Below are 20,146 nucleotides of genomic sequence, written 5' to 3' on the forward strand. Positions count from 1 at the left end.
GTATTTAAGCCATTTCGGCATAAAGTTGGCACCCCTATGGGCACCAATTGTGCCCCCCTATGACAAGAGGATATCTTCTACCTCCCAACAGTCAGCTTCCACTTTATGTCGAGCAATATTCCAGATGTCCACAAATCACACCTTTCGAGTTGTTTGATCAAGGTTACTGAATGTTTTATATATGGTAGGCATGTTGAGGACATTTCCAAATCTTACGCATTACTGCCAAATATGATGTCCGATACAATTCTGTTTTGACTTACACACAGACAGTTGACTTGCATTTATATGTGTTTCTGGCGGCTCCCCCGGTGGGGCATAATACGCCCACCTTTTCGGGAATACCTGGTATCATCATTATCTTATAGTGATTAATAAACACATGCTCATGATATAGCAGGAATGGTACAGTCGACCCTATTTTGCCAGAGATTTCTTATGAATATGGAAAAGGGATTTCACATACAACACAAGCTTTCAACTAGCAATTAGTTGGCCCTTGTTGCAAGTGATTAAATACAACGCTGGGTCAATACCTAGAAGAGGTGTGGAAATAGTGTAGTGTGTATGGACTGGTGAATTCAAGAACATATACTTAAAGAGAGGACAAATCAAGTATGAAACATGCTGTTTATTATTTGGAGAGTATACATACAGTTTGATATGTATTCAGACACAGTAAAGCAGGTATTGGTACCTTTTGAAGTTGAAAAACGTTTATACATCTTTAAGATTATCATGCATATTCATATTTCAAATGAAAATGGTTTAAAAGAGTCATGCTTGAGGTAAATATGTAGGACATTCGTAGCAATGTTTCATTGATGCACAGAGGGTTAAAGAGATCAACAAGTCTTATTTTATATTTACTGAACAATGTGCCTGTATGATTGGATAACCTGAAGTACTTGGTGTGTGATTTTATAGAATCGAACCCAGGCTAAACTACCCCATCGCCAACAATAACTTAATGAGAATTACTCGTTTGCAATCTTAAAGTAACTATACATCAAGATTTCTTCAGCATTCAGGGAAAACCGATGATCTGATATTGTTCAATAATAGCTAATATCCTAGGTAGACGTTGGTGCTCTACCGGATATTTCTCTTATGACAACACACAAGTCCGTCTGTGGGTACACAACGTTTATTCGTGATCTTAATATGTCTTTATAACTACATAGTAGTATGGCCAAGCAGGATCTCTGAGGCGTAAGAGAGCCAACCTGCCTAGCCGCTGGCCGAGGGTCAAGTCCCGACCAACCGAAAGTATTCTAATTTTATCTCGTTAAATCACTGACCAGCTGCCACATATCGAATACGATACCTCTCTGGTCAGCTTGCAGTATCCCGCACCCCATACACAATGTCAAGCTTCAGTGGCCAACCGGCCATTCTCTGGCACTAATTAGGAGCCACTGACCTGCACATGACTCCGTGATGTTGGCCATAGTAATAATAGCCCAGCTGCTGTTATAATTTGATTTGGGCAACGATGTGAATATTTATCTATATATATGTAACTTATTTAACTCAGGGAATATATAAGACATATATAAATTCCCTGTTAAAACCTATACCCTGCCAAACTGCCTACGATACTAATTCTCTGTCACTGATTTATCTACCTGAGCTAGGAATAAAAATGCCAGTGAAACCACCTTATCGCTTTCATATTTAGATCTATGCATGAAAATTCAGAGTATCTATCAGAATCTACTCACAAGACTGTATGAAAAGAGAGATTACTTCAAATCTTTCCAAAAGTAAACATTCGCTTTATGTCGAACAATATTCCAACAGCACCATCCTTTGGTGTCTACATTTCACATTCAAGCACTTTGTAAACTTTCAAAGCGTTTTCTGGTAAACGTATAGGGAACGTCTTCCCGTGTTTATTCAGGTGAACAATGAACTTACCTTTGCATGTCTGTGCGAAGGGTGCTACCGGCGGGGTATGTGAGTTCACCTTTTCGCGAACACCTGGTATCATTACTATTTCGTAGTTTTGCATAGACACGTCGTCGCTTATATTGTTTCTGCAGACATTTCTTATGTTTATGGAAAGAGTTTTGTCGCTTGTATTTGTCTATAAATCCCGTTAACCATTGCGAACATCTAGTTTTTTGAAGATGGAGAAAGTAAACACAAATCGTGTATAGAGTTACCATGTCTCATAGGAAGCTGAAAACAGTTCGTTCAGCGAATTTAGATTCCAAATGCATGGACTTCGTTCTCTCAAAGAACTGAACAACACACATTGTCAACAACATGGTCTCGTCCAGTATCGATTATTTACAGACCGCCGTCACATAGCTGGAATTTTGAGTGCGGCGTTAAACAACAAACAAACTTTACCACAGGACCTTACAAGACGAGGGTTACATGATCCAAACTGTACAATATATGTGTAACTTCCCCGACTTTTGATGGGGGTGCCGTTAGGGTTAAACTAACTAACATTCACTGTTTGCTGGGAAGATCAGTCAGTATACAAAGTACAAAAGAACTAGACGCGTGTATATGATATGAAATATGTATTAAATAGCTGAAACCGGAAACAGATACTGACAAAGTGACATGGACATTTGTTAGTAAGTGTTGCCACTGGTGTTGTGGTAGAGTAGTTTGTTTGTGTGTTTGTTTGTTGTTTAGCGCATCATTCAGCAATATTCCAACTATGTGACGGCGGTCAGTAAATAATCGAGTCTTGGCCAGACAATCCTGTGATTGACATCATGAAAATCGATCCACGCAATTGGGATACGATGACATGCATCAACAAAGCCTCCCGATCCCGTTAGTCGTCATGAAATATACGTCTCTCTCAGTAAAAAGTATCAATAATTCATTCAATGGAAGGAAAACAAGAACGGCAAGTACATGAAATAAAAAGATAGTTATTTATTTCAGTATAAAACCTATCCATGCAGAAGACTTTCAAGCTATATACACGTAACTACTTGTTAAAAGGCTGATTATACACATGCAGTGCATATTAACACAAAAACAAACACACACACAGACACAAAAACACACACACACATATATATATATACATACATGCACATAGGGAAATGGAACTAGATAGGTTGTACACACACACACACACACATATATATATATATGCATATATATATACATATATATATATATATATATATTCATCTATATCTATACACATATATATATGAAATAAATTTATCAAGTGTTATTTCTTTAATTCATAAGTATGTCTGTATATATACACACATACACACGCACACACATACACACCTATATATATATATATATATATATATATATATATATATGTATGTGTGTGTGTGAATATATATATATATATATATATATATATATATATATATATGAAATGAAGTAAAGTAATAACACTTGATAAATTCGGTATGCAAAAGCTAACCTTATCTTACACTCATGTTAGAATGTTGAGATCTGATTGGTTCACGTGAACTTGATAAAATAGGATAACGTATCCCGCTGGGAGGGAAATTTATTTCTGAGCTGCGAGTAAAAACCTTATGCCTAAAACAGACTGAATGTGGATTTCTGAGAGGGAGAATAAATACTACATACTCCACCACGAAGAATATAGACTGCACGTAGTTTTCTGAGCGTGTGAATAAATACCCTATACCAGGCCACGAAGAAAACAGACTGCACGTGGATTTCTGAGCAGGACAATGCATCTCTTTCACTACGAGTCATTGAAAGTCACGTGACAAACTTAACCTCAGCTCAATCGAACAGCTGTTTTTCCATCATTTTAATATGTTTACAATGGTAGATTGAAACATGTCGACAAGATAGATTCATTGTAGCAGTATCACTAGGGGTACAGATGGTGTTACGCGCTAACATGTACATTGAGTGACACTGCTGCACCATATAATGTAAGTGATTAGCATGCACTGTGTGCTTAAAGCACTTCAAGTGGTTGAGATCGAATGTGCCAAAGTCGTCCAGAATATGTCAGTCTGTCCATCATCCGGGTATTCTAGGTACGTGTTATTGTGTAAATGGTAGTGGATTTCAGGTGGAATGTCACTTTTTGGAATGTGTCTTATCAGAAGAATCACCGTCACATCTCTATCAACTGTAACACTTTCCATATTGGCCATCCGCAGCTCATACCTACACCAGGTGCTCGCCAGGAACTCCGGGGTCAGTACCAGAACTGTCTTCCGGCTTCTCTGAATGGCATCAATGATATTCTCGGCAATAGGATGTCCTGGTAGAAAATCCCTACAGTGAATGTTCAAATGTAATCCCTTCTCTGTCTCCAACATTGGCACTAATTCCTCAAGAACAAAAGATCTGTCCTCCTCAGCAAACGATACAAATGCATCATAGTCATAATCAAGTTGAACGGTTTTATCTGCTTTGAACCGTAATCTGGTTGCATAATACAAATAAGAAAGTTTCCACCGATAACGATATACTACTGCTGAAAATATCATTATTAAGCTTAAAAAGAAAAACAGAAGGACACTAATTACAAGACTGAAATATTTCCCACATGTCTCAGTTAATTTGTGTACAATGTCAGCTCGATGCATTTCTATGTTCAGGTTGGAGCCTTTAAATGTACAATTATAACTGGCAAAATTATGTTTATGCACTGACGTAGTACCAAGCCAATTAAGGAAGGGAATCAGTTCACAAACACATGAAAATGGATTTTGTGATAGGTCTATGCTAAACTTGTGATTTGTAGCTATTCTGTCAATTAATGCCAAATCATGAGAGTTTATTACTCTTATTTCGTTTTGGCTTAAGAAGAGGTCACTAAGCTGCATAGTAACAACAGAACTACATGTAAATGACAGATTGCTGATTCTATTCTGAGACAGATCTAAAATTCTCAATGACTGCAGTCCTCGAAACAATTGCTTTGGTACAAAACTAATTTGGTTACGGCTCAAATTCAGGAATTGCAATCTGGTTAAATTTTCAAACAATTCTCCTTCGGAATCCGTCGAAATACTTTTTTCTAAGTAATTTAAAGATATATCTAGGTGTGTGAGTTGGTATAATTCTGAAAAAAAGTATTTAGAGACAAAATTCGCAATGTTGTTTGAAAGGTTCAAATGAGTTAATTTGTGGAGGCCATATAAGGGGCCCTGCCATATTGTCAGGACATTACTTGACAAGTCGATCAAATTTAAGTTATTTTCTCCAAAGTGAATCTCTGAAATACAGAATGACAGTTCGGAATATGTGTATTCAACTTTTGTCAAATTTGGTGGGACAGGAAGGAAACACATATGACCGGTTCTTAAACGTTGAAATCCTGAGGGCAAGGTTTGAAGAAACCCGTCCTCATGACGATGGGCACTCTCAGAGGTATTAGCACATTCTTGTTGTATCGTATTCACATTGGATACGCTAAGCATATAATTCTTGTACATTGCTCTATGCGCCGAAAATCTGCTGTAGGTAATTATGTGATAGTTTACAGGTTTACCATTCAATATCAACAATTGGAGCCCAGTCAGATTTTGAAGGTCATGAACGTAAGGGCCATAGGAAAAACGATTACATAGCAGGAAAGCACGTTTTAGTGATGTTGGCAATACTTCAAGCGTTTTGTCACCAAATCCTGAAAGACCATTACCATTTGCATGGATTTCCAATAATGATGTATTTTGAAGATACCTTATGTGTTTAGTTTGAATCAAGTTGCAAGTCGTTCGGGAATCCAATATGTTATTGACAAAAAGCCGTCGAATGAATGAGTCCTTTAAGCCATATGTAATGTTTTCAAGACCTGCTTGTTTTAAGGCATCATTTCCAGATATGTCGAACGTTGTTAGGCCCTTCAAGGGTGTGAGTGCACCCGCTGCAACTGTGGTTATGTTGCAAAATGAAACGTTAAGTTTTCGTAAATATATTACATTCCTGAAAGTGTCATTAGTTACCCATTGAATGTTGCATCTACCAGAGATACCAGATAACGTCAGGTTATGGAGTAGTGAGAGATTCAAATATCCAGTGCCAAAGGATCCGTTTTTTATTCCATCCATTTCTAAATGTTGCAAAGAAATTAGTTCGCTTAACACTTGATCAGCATAGTCCAACAACTTGTTCTTATGAAGACTTAGTTTTTCTAGTTTTCTAAGAGGTTTAAATATCTTGTCAAAAGAATTTGAAAAATGCAGAGCATTGTCGTGTAAAAACAGTGTCAGTAGCTCATCAGCTCCGTCAAAAGCTCCTTCCTGAATTTCCCGAATCTTGTTCTGCGATAAATCCAAGAGGGTTAACATTCGGTATCGTTTGAGGCAACCTGAGCGTAACACTTTTATCCCGTTCCGTCGGAGAAGAAGTCCACAGGTGTCATTGGGAAGAGACTGTGGTATTGGCTTCAGATGCCTGTGTGAGCAGTCGAATACTGGGCATCTTCTCATTGTTACGTTTACCTTTCTGCATCCTTCGTCTTCACTGATGTTATGCATCATCACTGACCAAATCGTCATTGTCATTGTGAATACTAGGAGTCCCTCCATTTCCTGCAAATGAAGTTTCATCATTAAGTCATCTTTCAAAAGTTGTACTCGTAAATGTATTCATATTACCTGTATGAACAATACACTTTGACAGTTAATGTGCTTTCAGCGACAGAATGTGATACATCTGGAATAATTTGTATCATTGTTTGCAATAAATTTCTTTAACAATTCATTCATCCCAAATACCTACTTGTTTCAATATGTTTCAAAGTACGCAAACATTCTAGTTTAGAAGGCATAAACAAGATTGGAACTGAAGCTTTCTAACCTCTCACTGGTGTGTTTTTCAATTTGTTATACCCTTAGAAATGATCATCGGGACGGATGGAAACAGTACACATAGGAATGTATCTGACGCGTAGCCTTTGATATTTCTACATAGAGGCGACCTCGCATCCGTGCTCTTACTTGCCCCAGACTACAGTTACATCCGCGTTTTAGGCAAAACAACATTCGTGTTGATCACGCCAGCGACATATTCCTCCAGTTTCGTTTTCCTGAGACGGACTTATTTCACAGTAATATAAATTTGTAAATACATTCACTTTTGATGTTGAAACAAGAACTAAAATATTACGAATGACTTTTTTTAACAGCGTATATAGATTGACTGTGTTTACACACAAAAATGAAAACTCACGTCCGACGAGTTTCATAAATCAGGAAGGGGGCACGAGTGGCTAAGTCGTCTAATGCGACGCGATTCGCTTTGCAGAGTTGCGTCCTTTGGGCGCGCCAGAAACCTATGACTTTGGGTTGGAATCCCGGTTCGCCCCGATTATGTTTCTCTTTTGTCAGCACCATACCCGTGCTCGTGGGTTTCACCGAAGTGGTAAACGTCCACATTTTAAAATATTTTTTTAACTGATTAGATGTTCTTACAAATGATTTTGAAGCAATATTGAAAAAGGACCAGTTGATTATGATTATTCTGTTTATGTATTCATGAGCGGATTCACGAACTAAGCACGTGCCTCATTCGACATTCAGATGTGTTTGTTTGTTTGTTTGTTGTTTAACGTCGCACACAGCAAAATTTCAGCCACAGGACGGCGGTCTGTAAAAAATTGAGTCTGGACCAGACCATCAATCAATACGGATACGAGGACAAACGATGATATGCATCAACGACATGCATCAACCAAGTCAGCGAGCCTTGCCACCCGATCCTGTTAGTCGTTTCTTACGACAAGCACAGTCGCCTGTTATACGGCAAGCAGGGTTGAGGAAGACCTTTTCTAACCAGGATCTTCACGGGTCACTTTTAGATGTGTCAAATGAGTGTCTTATTAGTGTCTGAATTTTTTGTTGTTGTAAGTTTGTTTATTTGTTGTTTAACGTCGCATTATGACTGTAAAAATAATCCTGTGTATTTTTGTCTTGTGGATTGTTCATCGATCTTTTGTGAGTAGTTACTGATAGGTTCTGTAAGTTGTTGTTGTTGTTGGTTCGTTGTTTAACGCTGCACTCAGCAATATTCCAGCTATATGGCGGAGGTCTGTAAATAATCGAGTCTGGACCAGACAATCCAGTGATTGATATCATGAGCATCGACCCACGCAATTGGGATGGATGACATGCATCAACCAAGTCAGCGAGCCTGACCACCCGATCCCGTTAGTCGCCTTTTACGACAAGCAGAGTCGCCTTTTACGGCAAGCATGGGTTGCTGAAGATCAATTCTACCCCGGATCTTCACGGGTCGGTTCTGTAAGTACCTGTATTTATATACGCGTTTCAATTTGGGAATCAACACGTTACACACCTATGCGTAGACTGCAGTGAACAGCTTATAGCCTATAGCCTTGCACCACTCGTATACCCTTACACATTCGATGTTTTATCATCGAATCTTCGAAGGAACACTTAACTTTGAATCATAAAGATTTTTTTAGTGAGTGAGTGAGTATGGTTTTACGCCGCTTTTAGCAACATTCCAGCAATATCACGGTGAGGGACACCAGAAATGTGCTTCACACATTGTACCCATATCGGGATCCGAACCCGGGTCTTCGGCGTGACGAGCGAACGCTTTAACTATTAGGCTACCCGACTGCCCCCTATAGAAGGATAACAGTTGCACATTCAGAATAAAATCGCATTTGATTCACCAACCAACTTGAACATATGTGCCTCATACGCAACTCGCTATATAGTATTACAGTAAACTACGGTTAGAACGAACTCAAAGGTACCACTAATTTTAGTTCGTAATAACCGTAGTTCGTTATAAGCATATACATGTATACAGCTTATATGCAACACATGGCCGGCCAGTTCGTTATAAGCGTGTTCGTTATAAACGTAGTTTACTGTAATACGTACAGAAACATTCTACATCCAATGCTGTCACTTCATGAAAGCAGAGATAAATTGACTCTCTTTTGCATTGTTACCGGAGGCAAACATAGGTCTTACCTTCAGAAGTATGTTGTTCGTCACAGGACTAGTTCCAAAAGTAGTGTCCGTATATATCTGTTAAAGAAAAGGCAGATATAGCCAGATATTCATTATTTACATACTGTTAAGAAGACGTTCAGTTTCAAAATGTCGCCCCTGTGTCACGAGAAAAGGTTTAAAAGCAGGAAGGATTTCATTAAACGTCTATGTTCCTTGTTTCACATGTGTAACCAGTACTGTTAAAAGTTATGTAACACTCTGGATTCAGCTGTTCTAAGAAATAAAGTCGACATATCGTCATTTAACATCAATAGTGATACATCTCTCTCTTCGTTGGGTTTGACCTTTATTTGGCCACATCCACCCCTCCACTAACCATCCAACATACACTCATACTTGAGTGTAACACAGAGCTACATTGAAACGTTTGTCAGTCCGGGGAATATTTCTAATACAATTTGTTATATACAAGACTACTTAAATTTGTTTGTTTTTTAACGCCGTTCTCAGCAATAGTCCAGCTACATGACGGCGGTCTGCAAGTGATCGAGTCTGGACCAGACAAGACAGTCATTGACATACAATATATATGCACCGATATACGTAATTGGTTGGTTGGTTGGTTTGTTGTTAACGTCGCACTCAGCAGTATTCCAGCTATATGACGGCGGTCTGTAAATAATCGAGTCTGGCCCAGACAATCCAGTGATTGATATCATGAGCACCGATCCTCACAAGTTTGTGACATTCTAACTTTACAAAAAAACAATATAAACGTATGTTTTGTACAACCACACCAGTACAAGGGAGGTTCGATCTGTGTACCTAAAGGTGGGTACAAATCTCCCCTGTCACCAATGTATATCTCACAGCAGTCATATAGTAGTTACCTCCCTTCAAATATGGCTGCGAGGAGGCGTCACTCACACATTCGCCAGGCACGATAAACACAGGTCCTGCTCAAAATAACAGTAAGTTGTAACCATCGGTAGATAAGGTTGTTTGCTGAGTTAGTTGAACGGCTGGTTATATCTGTAACATGCCGATAAGGCTTAATGGGAAAATAAAAATAAAATATGCATACCCGGAAGACACTATTTAGGGCATGAGGAAGAGATTGTTTAGAAAGTCTCAACAGGAAGAGGACCAATGATAATATGGAGTTGAAGGTTCGATATAACAATATTAAGATCAGCCAAGAAGATTATGTATTTTATTTATCAAGCAAAAAACCCGTTACAACCCGGGTGAGATAGGCGGAAGTTTCTGGAGCACTTGTACTACATTCTTATCACGGTAGCCGCGTTCACCAGTCCATTGCAATCGCGGTGTCACTGCATTATCGACAGGGTGTATACTGGATCAGCTGTACGTGGTATTTGGACATAGTTTAAAACAATATAATTTTTGTGGAATATTAATTTGTACTATATTATTATTAATTGTGAAACTGAGTAAAAGTCTTCTATAGCAATATATGAATGGTGTTTTTAATCGCATATCAGTCTGCCAAAAGTATACAATCCAAATGAAAAGTGAAACATATCATTATTCATTCATGCTTTAAATCTCTACTAGAACCAAAATGTATCAGGTTTCAGAGGTTTCAAACGAAAACATGAGACCAGATACCTGTCTATGTCTATGTCATCTTAAACGGTTGCGTCATCGTGAAATTTCAAATATTACATGTAAACATCGGTACATGAGTGATCTCAGTTGAACACATACTAGCTTGTTTTTTATTCATGGATGAAATAAGAAACGATGAGTGTCAGGAGGCACATATTTTACAGTAGGATCGAATGTTTCTCGTCCACTCAGTTAGAATACCCTCTTACACATTTTTGAATTTGGAGACAAGATTGAAACTAATCGATTCAATATCCTAGTTACTGGCGGGCATCCCTGATCAGTTAGGACTGATATTTGTTTTCAGTTATTCCACAGACAAGGAGAATTATTCCAACGTGTTTGGATGTAACAAATGAAGCAGCTTTAACAGTCCAGCATATATCAGTGGGTTTATTTCATGGCGCATCACAATTCTATAGTTCATAACTGAAACACAGAAGTTGTACTTCATATTTCACTGTCCCCCTTATCTTACATTCCGGATAACCAGATATAGTATATGTTAACATAATGAAGCTCATATTTACTAGTTTTTAGTGCAGAATGGAGAATTAATGGGACATAATGGACATTTTTTGTTACACCTTAAATCTTTAATTCACATATGGCGACAGCTGGGATGGAGAAGGTGAGAGAATTTCTGACATGCGGGATCTGCCAGGAACTATACACAGACCCCTGTACACTGAGGTGTGATCACACATTCTGCAGGAAATGTGTCACTGGATACATCCAAACCAGACCAGATGCTGTAAAGTCCAAGACGATCCCCTGTGCCTTCTGTCGACAAGATACCAAGGTCCCCCACCCCAGCCGGCCTGTGGAGGAGTGGGCGGGGCAGATCAAACCCAGCATCATCATACAGGGACTAACAGACACACTAGAACATGAAAAAATACCAGGTAGTTAATTATCACCAGTAACTGCAGAAGAAACAAACGAGTTAAGGCGATGTGAACACATTCGTTCTTCTCTGACGGGGACTTTTGTTTTTGCATTTATTTACATACTTTTATATTGAGTTTTCTGTACAGTGTGTGACGTGTTTTTGAAAAGGTTTAGAGATAATGTGCTTCGTATATCGTAGAACCATTCTGGGTATTTGAGGTGTGGTGAGGTGAAATGGGGTTTAACGTCGCTACCAAGATTATTGCACTTATATAGCGACGTGCATGAACGCGTGTGTGTGTGTGTGTGTGTGTGTGGCTGCTTGTACTGGTCCGGACTGATGCCGATTTGTAGTGCAAACCCACTGAGATACCATGCCACAGTTGTACATGAATATCCCATTCAGACACAGTATACGGACTCAGAGCCGACCTGTCCTTGTTTGAGCCCCTTAATGCCGAGCACAAGGCAGGGTAACAACAAGTACCATCTTTTAACGTCTTTTGGTATGACGCGGCTGGGCATCGAATCCCGGACCTTCCGCTCTGCGGGCGGACGCTCTACCACTAGACCACGGAGGCGGTCTTCTGGGGGTTTGAACCCGGAGATCTATCGAGTGATGGAACGTGTTAGCCACCAGATAACCTAACCGTCCACATGACGGCACAGAGTGATCAACATGAACTCGTGATAATGAGTGAGTGGGGATGTGCTGCTTACATCTGTTTCCCAGCATAATCACTGTCATAAACACATCTCACACCCCATGTGTGAAATCAAACATGTGTCATGTTTGATAGGTACATGTATGCTTTTGTTTTAAAAAAGTGAAGAGCGACGAGGGTTTTGTAACTGAGTGATTTGTGTGTAACTCCGTTGTGAACAGTATTTCTGTTTCATTCCGGATTGTCTGGCTTTGTATGATGCAGGTCTTGGACATTTACTAATTAAATTTGGCAGAACCCATGGTGCTGACCAAACAACTAATCAGATTAATCTGGGATTCGAACCAACGATATAACAAAAACCTTGTAAAACTGTCCCGAGCCACCCAGTGTCCCTTTTGTAACTCGAAAGGTGTTTATACATACGTTTAGCAAAGACATGGTACAGATTGTTAAACCCCTCTATAATTACAGACTATATTCTCTTGACGGATACAGATACAAACTCCCAGAATTGTCCTGTGTGTGAACAGCTTGGGGAGACAACTCCCGTGACCTTCTGGTGCCATGAGTGTGAGGTAGCTCTCTGTGACAGATGTGTCAAGATGCATCGTGCAAATCCAGCTTCTCGGAGCCATGAACTGCGTGATCGGTCTGGTGAGGTGGAAGTGAAGAAAAAGAAACGCGTGGTTATGTGTCAAGAGCACAGAGATGAGCAAGTGAAATATCTCTGTAAAGACTGCAACAAGCCACTGTGTCAGTCATGCTCCGTGGTCTACCACAGGAAATGCGATTCTGTTGTCACACTAGAATCCCAGATGTCACGGATGAAGTCATCTCTGCGCACCAAAGGCCTCACCATACAAAGCGATCTTAATGACATATCGAAACAGATCGACAAATGCAAATCGAAAATTAACAAGATGAAAAGGGGTAAACTTTCGGCAACAAAAAAGATTCAGTCATCAACAGAGAAGATCATCGCCCGTTTGAAGGAGAAGGAAACGGCACTCATAAAAGAACTGGATGACATTGCAGACACACAGATCACTGAGTTACAGGCTGATGTGAAACAGGCAGAAAATGAGTTGCAGATGTACAAACAACATGGCGAGTTCATTGACCAGACCCTTGTCTCGGACAGTGAGATGGACCTGTATGAAGCTTGTCAGGCCTGGGAGTCGGGGGCAGAAGAGGACAGGGTACAAGAAACAGGCAAATCAGAACGAAAACTAATACATAGCGTCAGATTTGTACCAGAATCTGATACCAGTGAGCGCATTCTTGACGACTTGAAACTAGGGAAGCTGGACATCACATACACACAGGGTGAGAACGATGCCATGTCATCACTTTTCCTGTATAAAACAGTGGACTTCAAGCTAGAGACTGATGAAAAATGTCCATGGCTGAGTGAGGTGACGGTTCTGTTTGTGGGGGATATACCGACATTAGTGGCTTCAGACAGAAACAACAAGTGTGTGAAATCTGCCTACACACGTGACGATCAGCCATGTCTCAGTAAACTCGATTTTGATAATTTTACGCATGGTGTATCCCAACTAAGTGACAATCGGGTTTTGGTAGCTGTTCCTAAGAGTTTTCAAATTGTAACGGCATCCGTAACTCCTGACCTCGAACTGGAGACAACCATTACAACACAGAAAGAGTTCTACAGTATTGCTGTTCTGAACTCGTCATCATTCGCAGCAAGTTCCTACAGCTGTATTGATATATTAGACATGACTGGTAAGGCCATGCGATCAATCACTGCCCACAATGACGTGGACCTGTTCAGTTACCCAAACTACATCTGTGTGAACAACAGCGGCCAGGTTCTTGTTTCTGACTGGGACAAGGGATCAGTAACTTGTCTGACGTCAGAGGGGGATGTTGTGTGGAGATACGTCCCCAAAGGGGATCGATCTCTCAGTTACCCTAGTGGTATTACAACTACCAACGAAGGCGATATCCTCCTTGCAGACAGGGACACAACCACCATAATTCAGCTTGCCGCACCTGGCCTGTTTGTACGAGAACTCATTGCAACAGAGGATGGGATCAACGACCCTGTTGGGGTGTATGCCAATAGAAATGGTTCCGTTTTTGTTTGTGATGGAAGTACAATAAAACAGTTCATCTGATCAACAACACTTTGAATAACCATGTCATATTATAATTATGATATGTGTTTGTTAGTTGTTTAACGCCGTACTCAGCAATATTACAGCTATATGACGGCGGTCTGTACATGATCGAGTCTGGACCAGACAATCCAGTGCATCAACCAAGTCAGCGAGCCTGACCACCCAATCCCTTTAGTCGCCTCTTACGGCATAGTCCCCTTTTACGGCATGCATGGGTTGCTGAGGACCTATTCTACCTCGGATCTTCACGGGTCTTATTTTATATGGTGGAGACACTCGTCAATACTAAGACATGTGAACATGTGAACAAAAGTGGGAATTGACTTTACTTTTAATATTTATGACCATGTACAGACAGATCCAATTGCCCCATCACAAGGTTGGTTTGTCATTTCCAGACGTGTTCAATGTTGTTTTATTTGTTTGTATCCAGTATGTTATGTAACTTTAATCATTTGTTTTGAAAAAAATATATTGATGACTGACAGGTTTTTGTGATTATCATCAATTCACTATGCAGATACACAATGTACAAAGCATATCGTCTTCATATCTGTTTTATGTATTTTTCTTAACTTCTCACCAAACATTCAATTAAAGTTTATGTTTATGGAAATCCTGTGCATGTAATTCATGTCAAGCCGTTGCGATTCCCAGTGAAATGATCGCCAGAGTATCTGAATCACCCCGGTTGTAGAGATTTCGAGTTAGCAAAGGTCCACTTTGGGCTCATAATATCACTCACTGGTTTGTCTGATCCAGGTTCGATTATTTACAGACCGCCGTCATATAAATGTAGCTCGAATAATGCTGAGTGCTAAACTACGCATTGACCAGTCACAACTACAAACAACTCTAACCCGATATTGGCGTGTTTGATATATATTTACCAACTCTGGAAATGGTTCAGGTTGATCGTGGTGATGTCGTATTCATTTTACACATGATCAAATGTGCAGTAGGAAATGGCATGCATGATTCCCAGATTTTGGCGACGTTTCCGAAACAACCCATCAAAAGAATTGATAAATATATCTTTAACGTCAAGTTTAACCATTCATAGATCCTGATCCAAATAATTAGGTTTGATAGGGAACGTCATCTATGCAATGCGGAACAACAACAGTCATAATAGCATAATTGTACTTTACTCACTGAGCCAAAGGCAGTCACTTGTATGGAGGTATTGTATGCAACCAGTGAGGAATAATCTTAAAGTTAATCACAGGGATGTTTGATATTATTCGCAGAAATCAGACGAGAGGCTATTCCTGGTACCAGATTAAAAAACCGAACTGTACATTGCCATCACAGAATGAGACGGACGCCATGAGCATACCTTGGTACATGCTACCAAACAGAAGCACACCATGGGTACGCTCCATGGAAAACGACCCGAGAAAAGAAGAGTCGTTACCGTTTGGGGAAAACCAGCATGAAATGAATGGGCGTTCTGAAGGGCAGAATCTGATTTTACGTTTAACACATTAATTTTGTTCCTTAATTTAGTTTAAACATATTTTATTCAGATTGAAATGGATTGGGTACAAGTTATCCAACTTAGAAGTCCCTCTCCATGGTATTTACAAAAGCTTGTACAGTAAATCATATACACATGTACAGGGAAAACAGTGAAGAAAATAAGTGTATAGATAACAAAAGAAACGTACACCGGACAAAAGAGAGACTAGTATATTTACATTAAAGTGTTACCCAAATCTACCTCAACCACAGCTCCCAACAATGACGTACAAATGTGTTAGCGCAGAGGTCACTGTGTGGAACGGGTCCAAACTCGTAGTCATAATGGCATAAGTGGGTGAATGAGTTGGATATAACACCGCTTTGAACAGTATTTCAGTTATGTCACGTCGTTCATCATAGTGTAAACACACTATATATGTTTAAAATGATTTCTAATATCTCTGATCAAGAGACCTAAAACTAACTGATATTGTTAATATATTTGTAGGACATTTAGAGTTGACACCATTCAAAAACTGAAAGGTTAGTGTCAAATAAGTTTGAATTTCTCATTTCGGCTATACGCATCTTACGGATTTACTGCAATAGTTCAAATACAAACCTAGCATGCCTACCGGTTCATATATGTGAGGTCCAGCTACAAAGGCATATGTCAGGACTCGTCGTGTCCAGGAGCATCATCAAGCAATTGTTTAAAATAACTTAATCTCCAGTTCGAAGACTTGACGTGGTAATGATGTGAGCGACAGGCATAGTTCCGAAATGCACACACCACTGTAGCTGCGACACGTTATGCACACAGCCTTAACAAATCCTAATTGCTCAAAACGTTTTGGGACCAATGACATCAAAGACAGATGATTCAAACCTGGTCACAGGAATACATCATATGTATAATATATACTGCATTTAGGCGCATTGACATATATACGGATTTGTTAACTTAACACTGGATAAAAATCAGCCAAGCGAAAGCATTAAGGCTTTCATAAACAGTTGGAAGTAAAACTCACAGTGTGAATGCGTCTAAACAGGCGAATAGAAGCAAGCTAGCAGGGCTGGTTCTAACTTGTCCGTACTAATACAGGCAGAAACTCGTCGATAATGTCCTGGTTGGTACAGGAAGTACATATACAATTTACAAAATCACTATCCTTGGTTCTACGATATTTATTGACAAGGAATTCATGGAGAAATATTCTAAATTTACAAAGAGCTCTCATTAGAGCTTTACCTTGTAATATACTTAAATATGTTTCTAGTTGTAATACTGATTTGATGCTAGCATAATGCTTGAGAAAGTGTGAAGAGGAAACTTGTTGGTGCTAGTTTTGCTGAAATATATCAAATAATCTTTGTTTAAATGTATGGAAAAATAGTTTTTCATTACCAGTGTCTTGTGTGATCCATACAAAGGAAAATCCAGTATTAAATAATATGCTCAGTACTAATAATGAAGGTAACTAAAACCCGAAGGAGTTTAAAAATAAGTATACACAAGCAATAAAAATACAATGACATAACAAGTAGACATTCAGCAACACTGATGTCCCAGGACTTACGTTGTTTCAAACCAACTGCAAGCATACTTATCACATAGTTCGCCTGAGGAGTAATGAACAATCTTAAGTGCGTTTATCATTAAACTTACCCTGTTGTTTTCACATAGAGGCAGTTTAGGAGCGTGTTTGCTTCACACAGCGTCTCTTGTGCATCATATCCATAGCCTTAGTTTTGCCAATGTTGAAGTTTATACTGTTAAGAAATTAAGGAAGTTAAATGTGAATTAATATTAACTTCCTCATCACAATCTTCGTTTTGAGAGAGGAAAAATATGACAGATAAGAATATTTTATAAAACGCTCGATACAAAACGTGAGGTGAGGTGAAATGGGGTTAAACGACGCTCTTATAGATCAATGTGCATTTACGTGTGTGTATGTGGCTGTTTGTACTAGTCCGGGCTAATGCTGATTTCATAGTGCTAGTCAACTGCCGCAGTTTCACATAAATACCCCACTCAGACACAGTATACTGACTAAGAGCCGACCTGTCCTTGTTTGAGCCCCTTAATGCCGAGCACCAGACAGGGTAACAACAAGTACCATCTTTTAACGTCTTTTGGTATGACGCGGCCGGGGATCGAACCCCGGACCTTCCGCTCTGCGGGCGGACGCTTAACCACTAGACCACGCAGGCGGTCTTCTGGAGATTTGAACCCGGAGGTTTACCGAGTGATGGAACGTGTTAGCAACCAGATAACCTAACCGTCCACATGACGGCACAGAGTGATCAACATGAACTCGTGATAATGAGTGAGTGGGGATGTGCTGCTTACATCTGTTTCGCAGTAATATCACTGTCATAAACACATCTCACACCCCATGTGTGAAATCAAACGTGTCATGTTTGATCGGTATGCTTTTGCTTAAAATAATGAAGAGCGGCGAGGTTTTTCTTAACTGAGTGATTTGTGTGTAACTCCGTTTTGAACAGTATTTCTATTTCATTCCGGATTGTCTGGCTTTGTATGATGCATGTCTTGGACATTTACTAATTAAATTTGGCAGAACCCACCAGAAAGGCTATGGTGCTGACCAAACAACTAATCAGATTAATCTGGGATTCGAACCAACGATATAACAAAAACCTTGTAAAACTGTCCCGAGCCACCCAGTGTCCCTTTTGTAACTCAAAAGGTGTTTATACATACGTTTAACAAAGACATGGTACAGATTGTTAAACCCCTCTATAATTACAGACTATATTCTCTTGACAGATACAGATACAAACTCCCAGAATTGTCCTGTGTGTGAACAGCTTGGGGAGACAACTCATATGACCTTCAGGTGCCATGAGTGTGAGGTAGCTCTCTGTGACAGATGTGTCAAGATGCATCGTGCAAATCCAGCTTCTCGGAGCCATGAAATGTGTGATCGGTCTGGTGAGGTGGAAGTGAAGAAAAAGAAACGAGTGGTTATGTGTCAAGAGCACAGAGATGAGCAAGTGAAATATCTCTGTAAAGACTGCAACAAGCCACTATGTCAGTCATGCTCCGTGGTCTACCACAGGAAGTGCGATTCTGTTGTCACACTAGAATCCCAGATGTCACGGATGAAGTCATCTCTGCGCACCAAAGGCCTCACCATACAAAGAGATCTTAATGACATATCGAAACAGATCGACAAATGCCCAATCGAAAATTAACAAGATGAAAAGAGCTAAACTTTTGGCAACAAAAAAGATTCAGTCATCAACAGAGAAGATCATCGCCCGTTTGAAGGAGAAGGAAACGGCACTCATAAAAGAACTGGATGACATTGCAGACACCCAGATCACTGAGTTACAGGCTGATGTGAAACAGGCAGAGATTGAGTTGCAGATGTACAAACAGCATGGCGAGTTCATTGACCAGACCCTTGTCTCGGACAGTGAGATGGACCTGTATAAAGCTTGTCAGGCCTGGGAGTCAGGGGCGGAAAAGGACAGGGTACAAGAAACAGGCAAATCAGAACGAAAACAAATACATAGCGTCAGATTTGTACCAGAATCTGATACCAGTGAGCGCATTCTTGACGACATGAAACTAGGGAAGCTGGACATCACATACACACAGGGTGAGAACGATGCCATGTCATCACTTTTCCTGTATAAAACAGTGGACTTCAAGCTAGAGACTGATGAAAAATGTCCATGGCTGAGTGAGGTGACGGTTCTGTTTGTGGGGAATATACTGATATTAGTGGCTTCAGACAGAAACAACAAGTTTGTGAAATCTGCCTACACACGTGACGATCAGCCATGTCTCAGTAAACTCGATTTTGATAATTTTACGCATGGTGTATCCCAACTAAGTGACAATCGGGTTTTGGTAGCTGTTCCTAAGAGTTTTCAAATTGTAACGGCATCCGTAACTCCTGACCTCGAACTGGAGACAACCATTACAGCACAGAAAGAGTACTACAGTATTGCTGTTCTGAACTCGTCATCATTCCCAGCAAGTTCCTACAGCTGTATTGATATATTAGACATGACTGGTAAGGCCATGCGATCAATCACTGCCCACAATGACGTGGACCTGTTCAGTTACCCAAACTACATCTGAGTGAACAACAGCGGCCAGGTTCTTGTTTCTGACTGGGACAAGGGATCAGTAACTTGTCTGACGTCAGAGGGGGATGTTGTGTGGAGATACGTCCACAAGGGGGATCGATCTCTCAGTTACCCTAGTGGTATTACAACTACCAACGAAGGCGATATCCTCCTTGCAGACAGGGACACAACCACCATAATTCAGCTTGCCGCACCTGGCCAGTTTGTACGAGAACTCATTGCAACAGAGGATGGGATCAACGACCCAAATGGTTCCGTTTTTGTTTGTGATGGAAGTACAATAAAA

At 40.0% G+C, this 20,146-nt stretch overlaps 2 protein-coding genes across 6 annotated transcripts in view; one reads left to right on the forward strand and one right to left on the reverse strand.

Annotated features, from left to right (window-relative positions):
- Positions 1-3,356: 3,356 nt before the first annotated feature.
- The window catches only part of LOC124132519 (toll-like receptor 4), a 31,432-nt gene continuing 14,642 nt past the window's right edge, over positions 3,357-20,146 (reverse strand). Inside the window, exons 4-6 of one of the 2 annotated variants that reach the window (XM_048392573.1) lie at positions 17,399-17,502; positions 8,946-9,002; positions 3,357-6,527 (exon numbers count right to left, since the gene is read on the reverse strand). In XM_048392573.1, coding sequence (XP_048248530.1) covers positions 3,948-6,524 — 2,577 coding nt within the window. In that variant the 5' untranslated portion in view covers positions 6,525-6,527; positions 8,946-9,002; positions 17,399-17,502 and the 3' untranslated portion in view covers positions 3,357-3,947. Of the gene's footprint in view, positions 6,528-8,945; positions 9,003-9,817; positions 9,948-17,398; positions 17,503-20,146 lie in introns of those variants that run through there. The other variant, XM_048392574.1, reaches the window with a different exon arrangement.
- Positions 9,840-14,878, forward strand: LOC124132475 (probable E3 ubiquitin-protein ligase MID2). 4 transcript variants are annotated; one of them, XM_048392583.1, is made up of 3 exons: positions 9,840-9,898; positions 11,177-11,464; positions 12,590-14,878. In XM_048392583.1, the coding sequence occupies exons 2-3, from the start codon at positions 11,182-11,184 to the stop codon at positions 14,257-14,259; spliced, it is 1,953 nt and encodes a 650-aa protein (XP_048248540.1). In that variant the 5' UTR covers positions 9,840-9,898; positions 11,177-11,181; the 3' UTR covers positions 14,260-14,878. The 4 variants fall into 4 exon arrangements, with proteins under 4 accessions (XP_048248540.1, XP_046352341.2, XP_048248541.1 ...); XM_046496385.2 differs by lacking the exon at positions 9,840-9,898 and having other exon boundaries at positions 11,167-11,464; XM_048392584.1 differs by lacking the exon at positions 9,840-9,898 and having other exon boundaries at positions 11,167-11,464; positions 12,608-14,878.

This window comes from Haliotis rufescens, unplaced genomic scaffold (genome assembly GCF_023055435.1).
Source record: "Haliotis rufescens isolate VD_foot unplaced genomic scaffold, xgHalRufe1.0.p SCAF_11, whole genome shotgun sequence".
Classification (NCBI taxonomy): domain Eukaryota; kingdom Metazoa; phylum Mollusca; class Gastropoda; order Lepetellida; family Haliotidae; genus Haliotis; species Haliotis rufescens.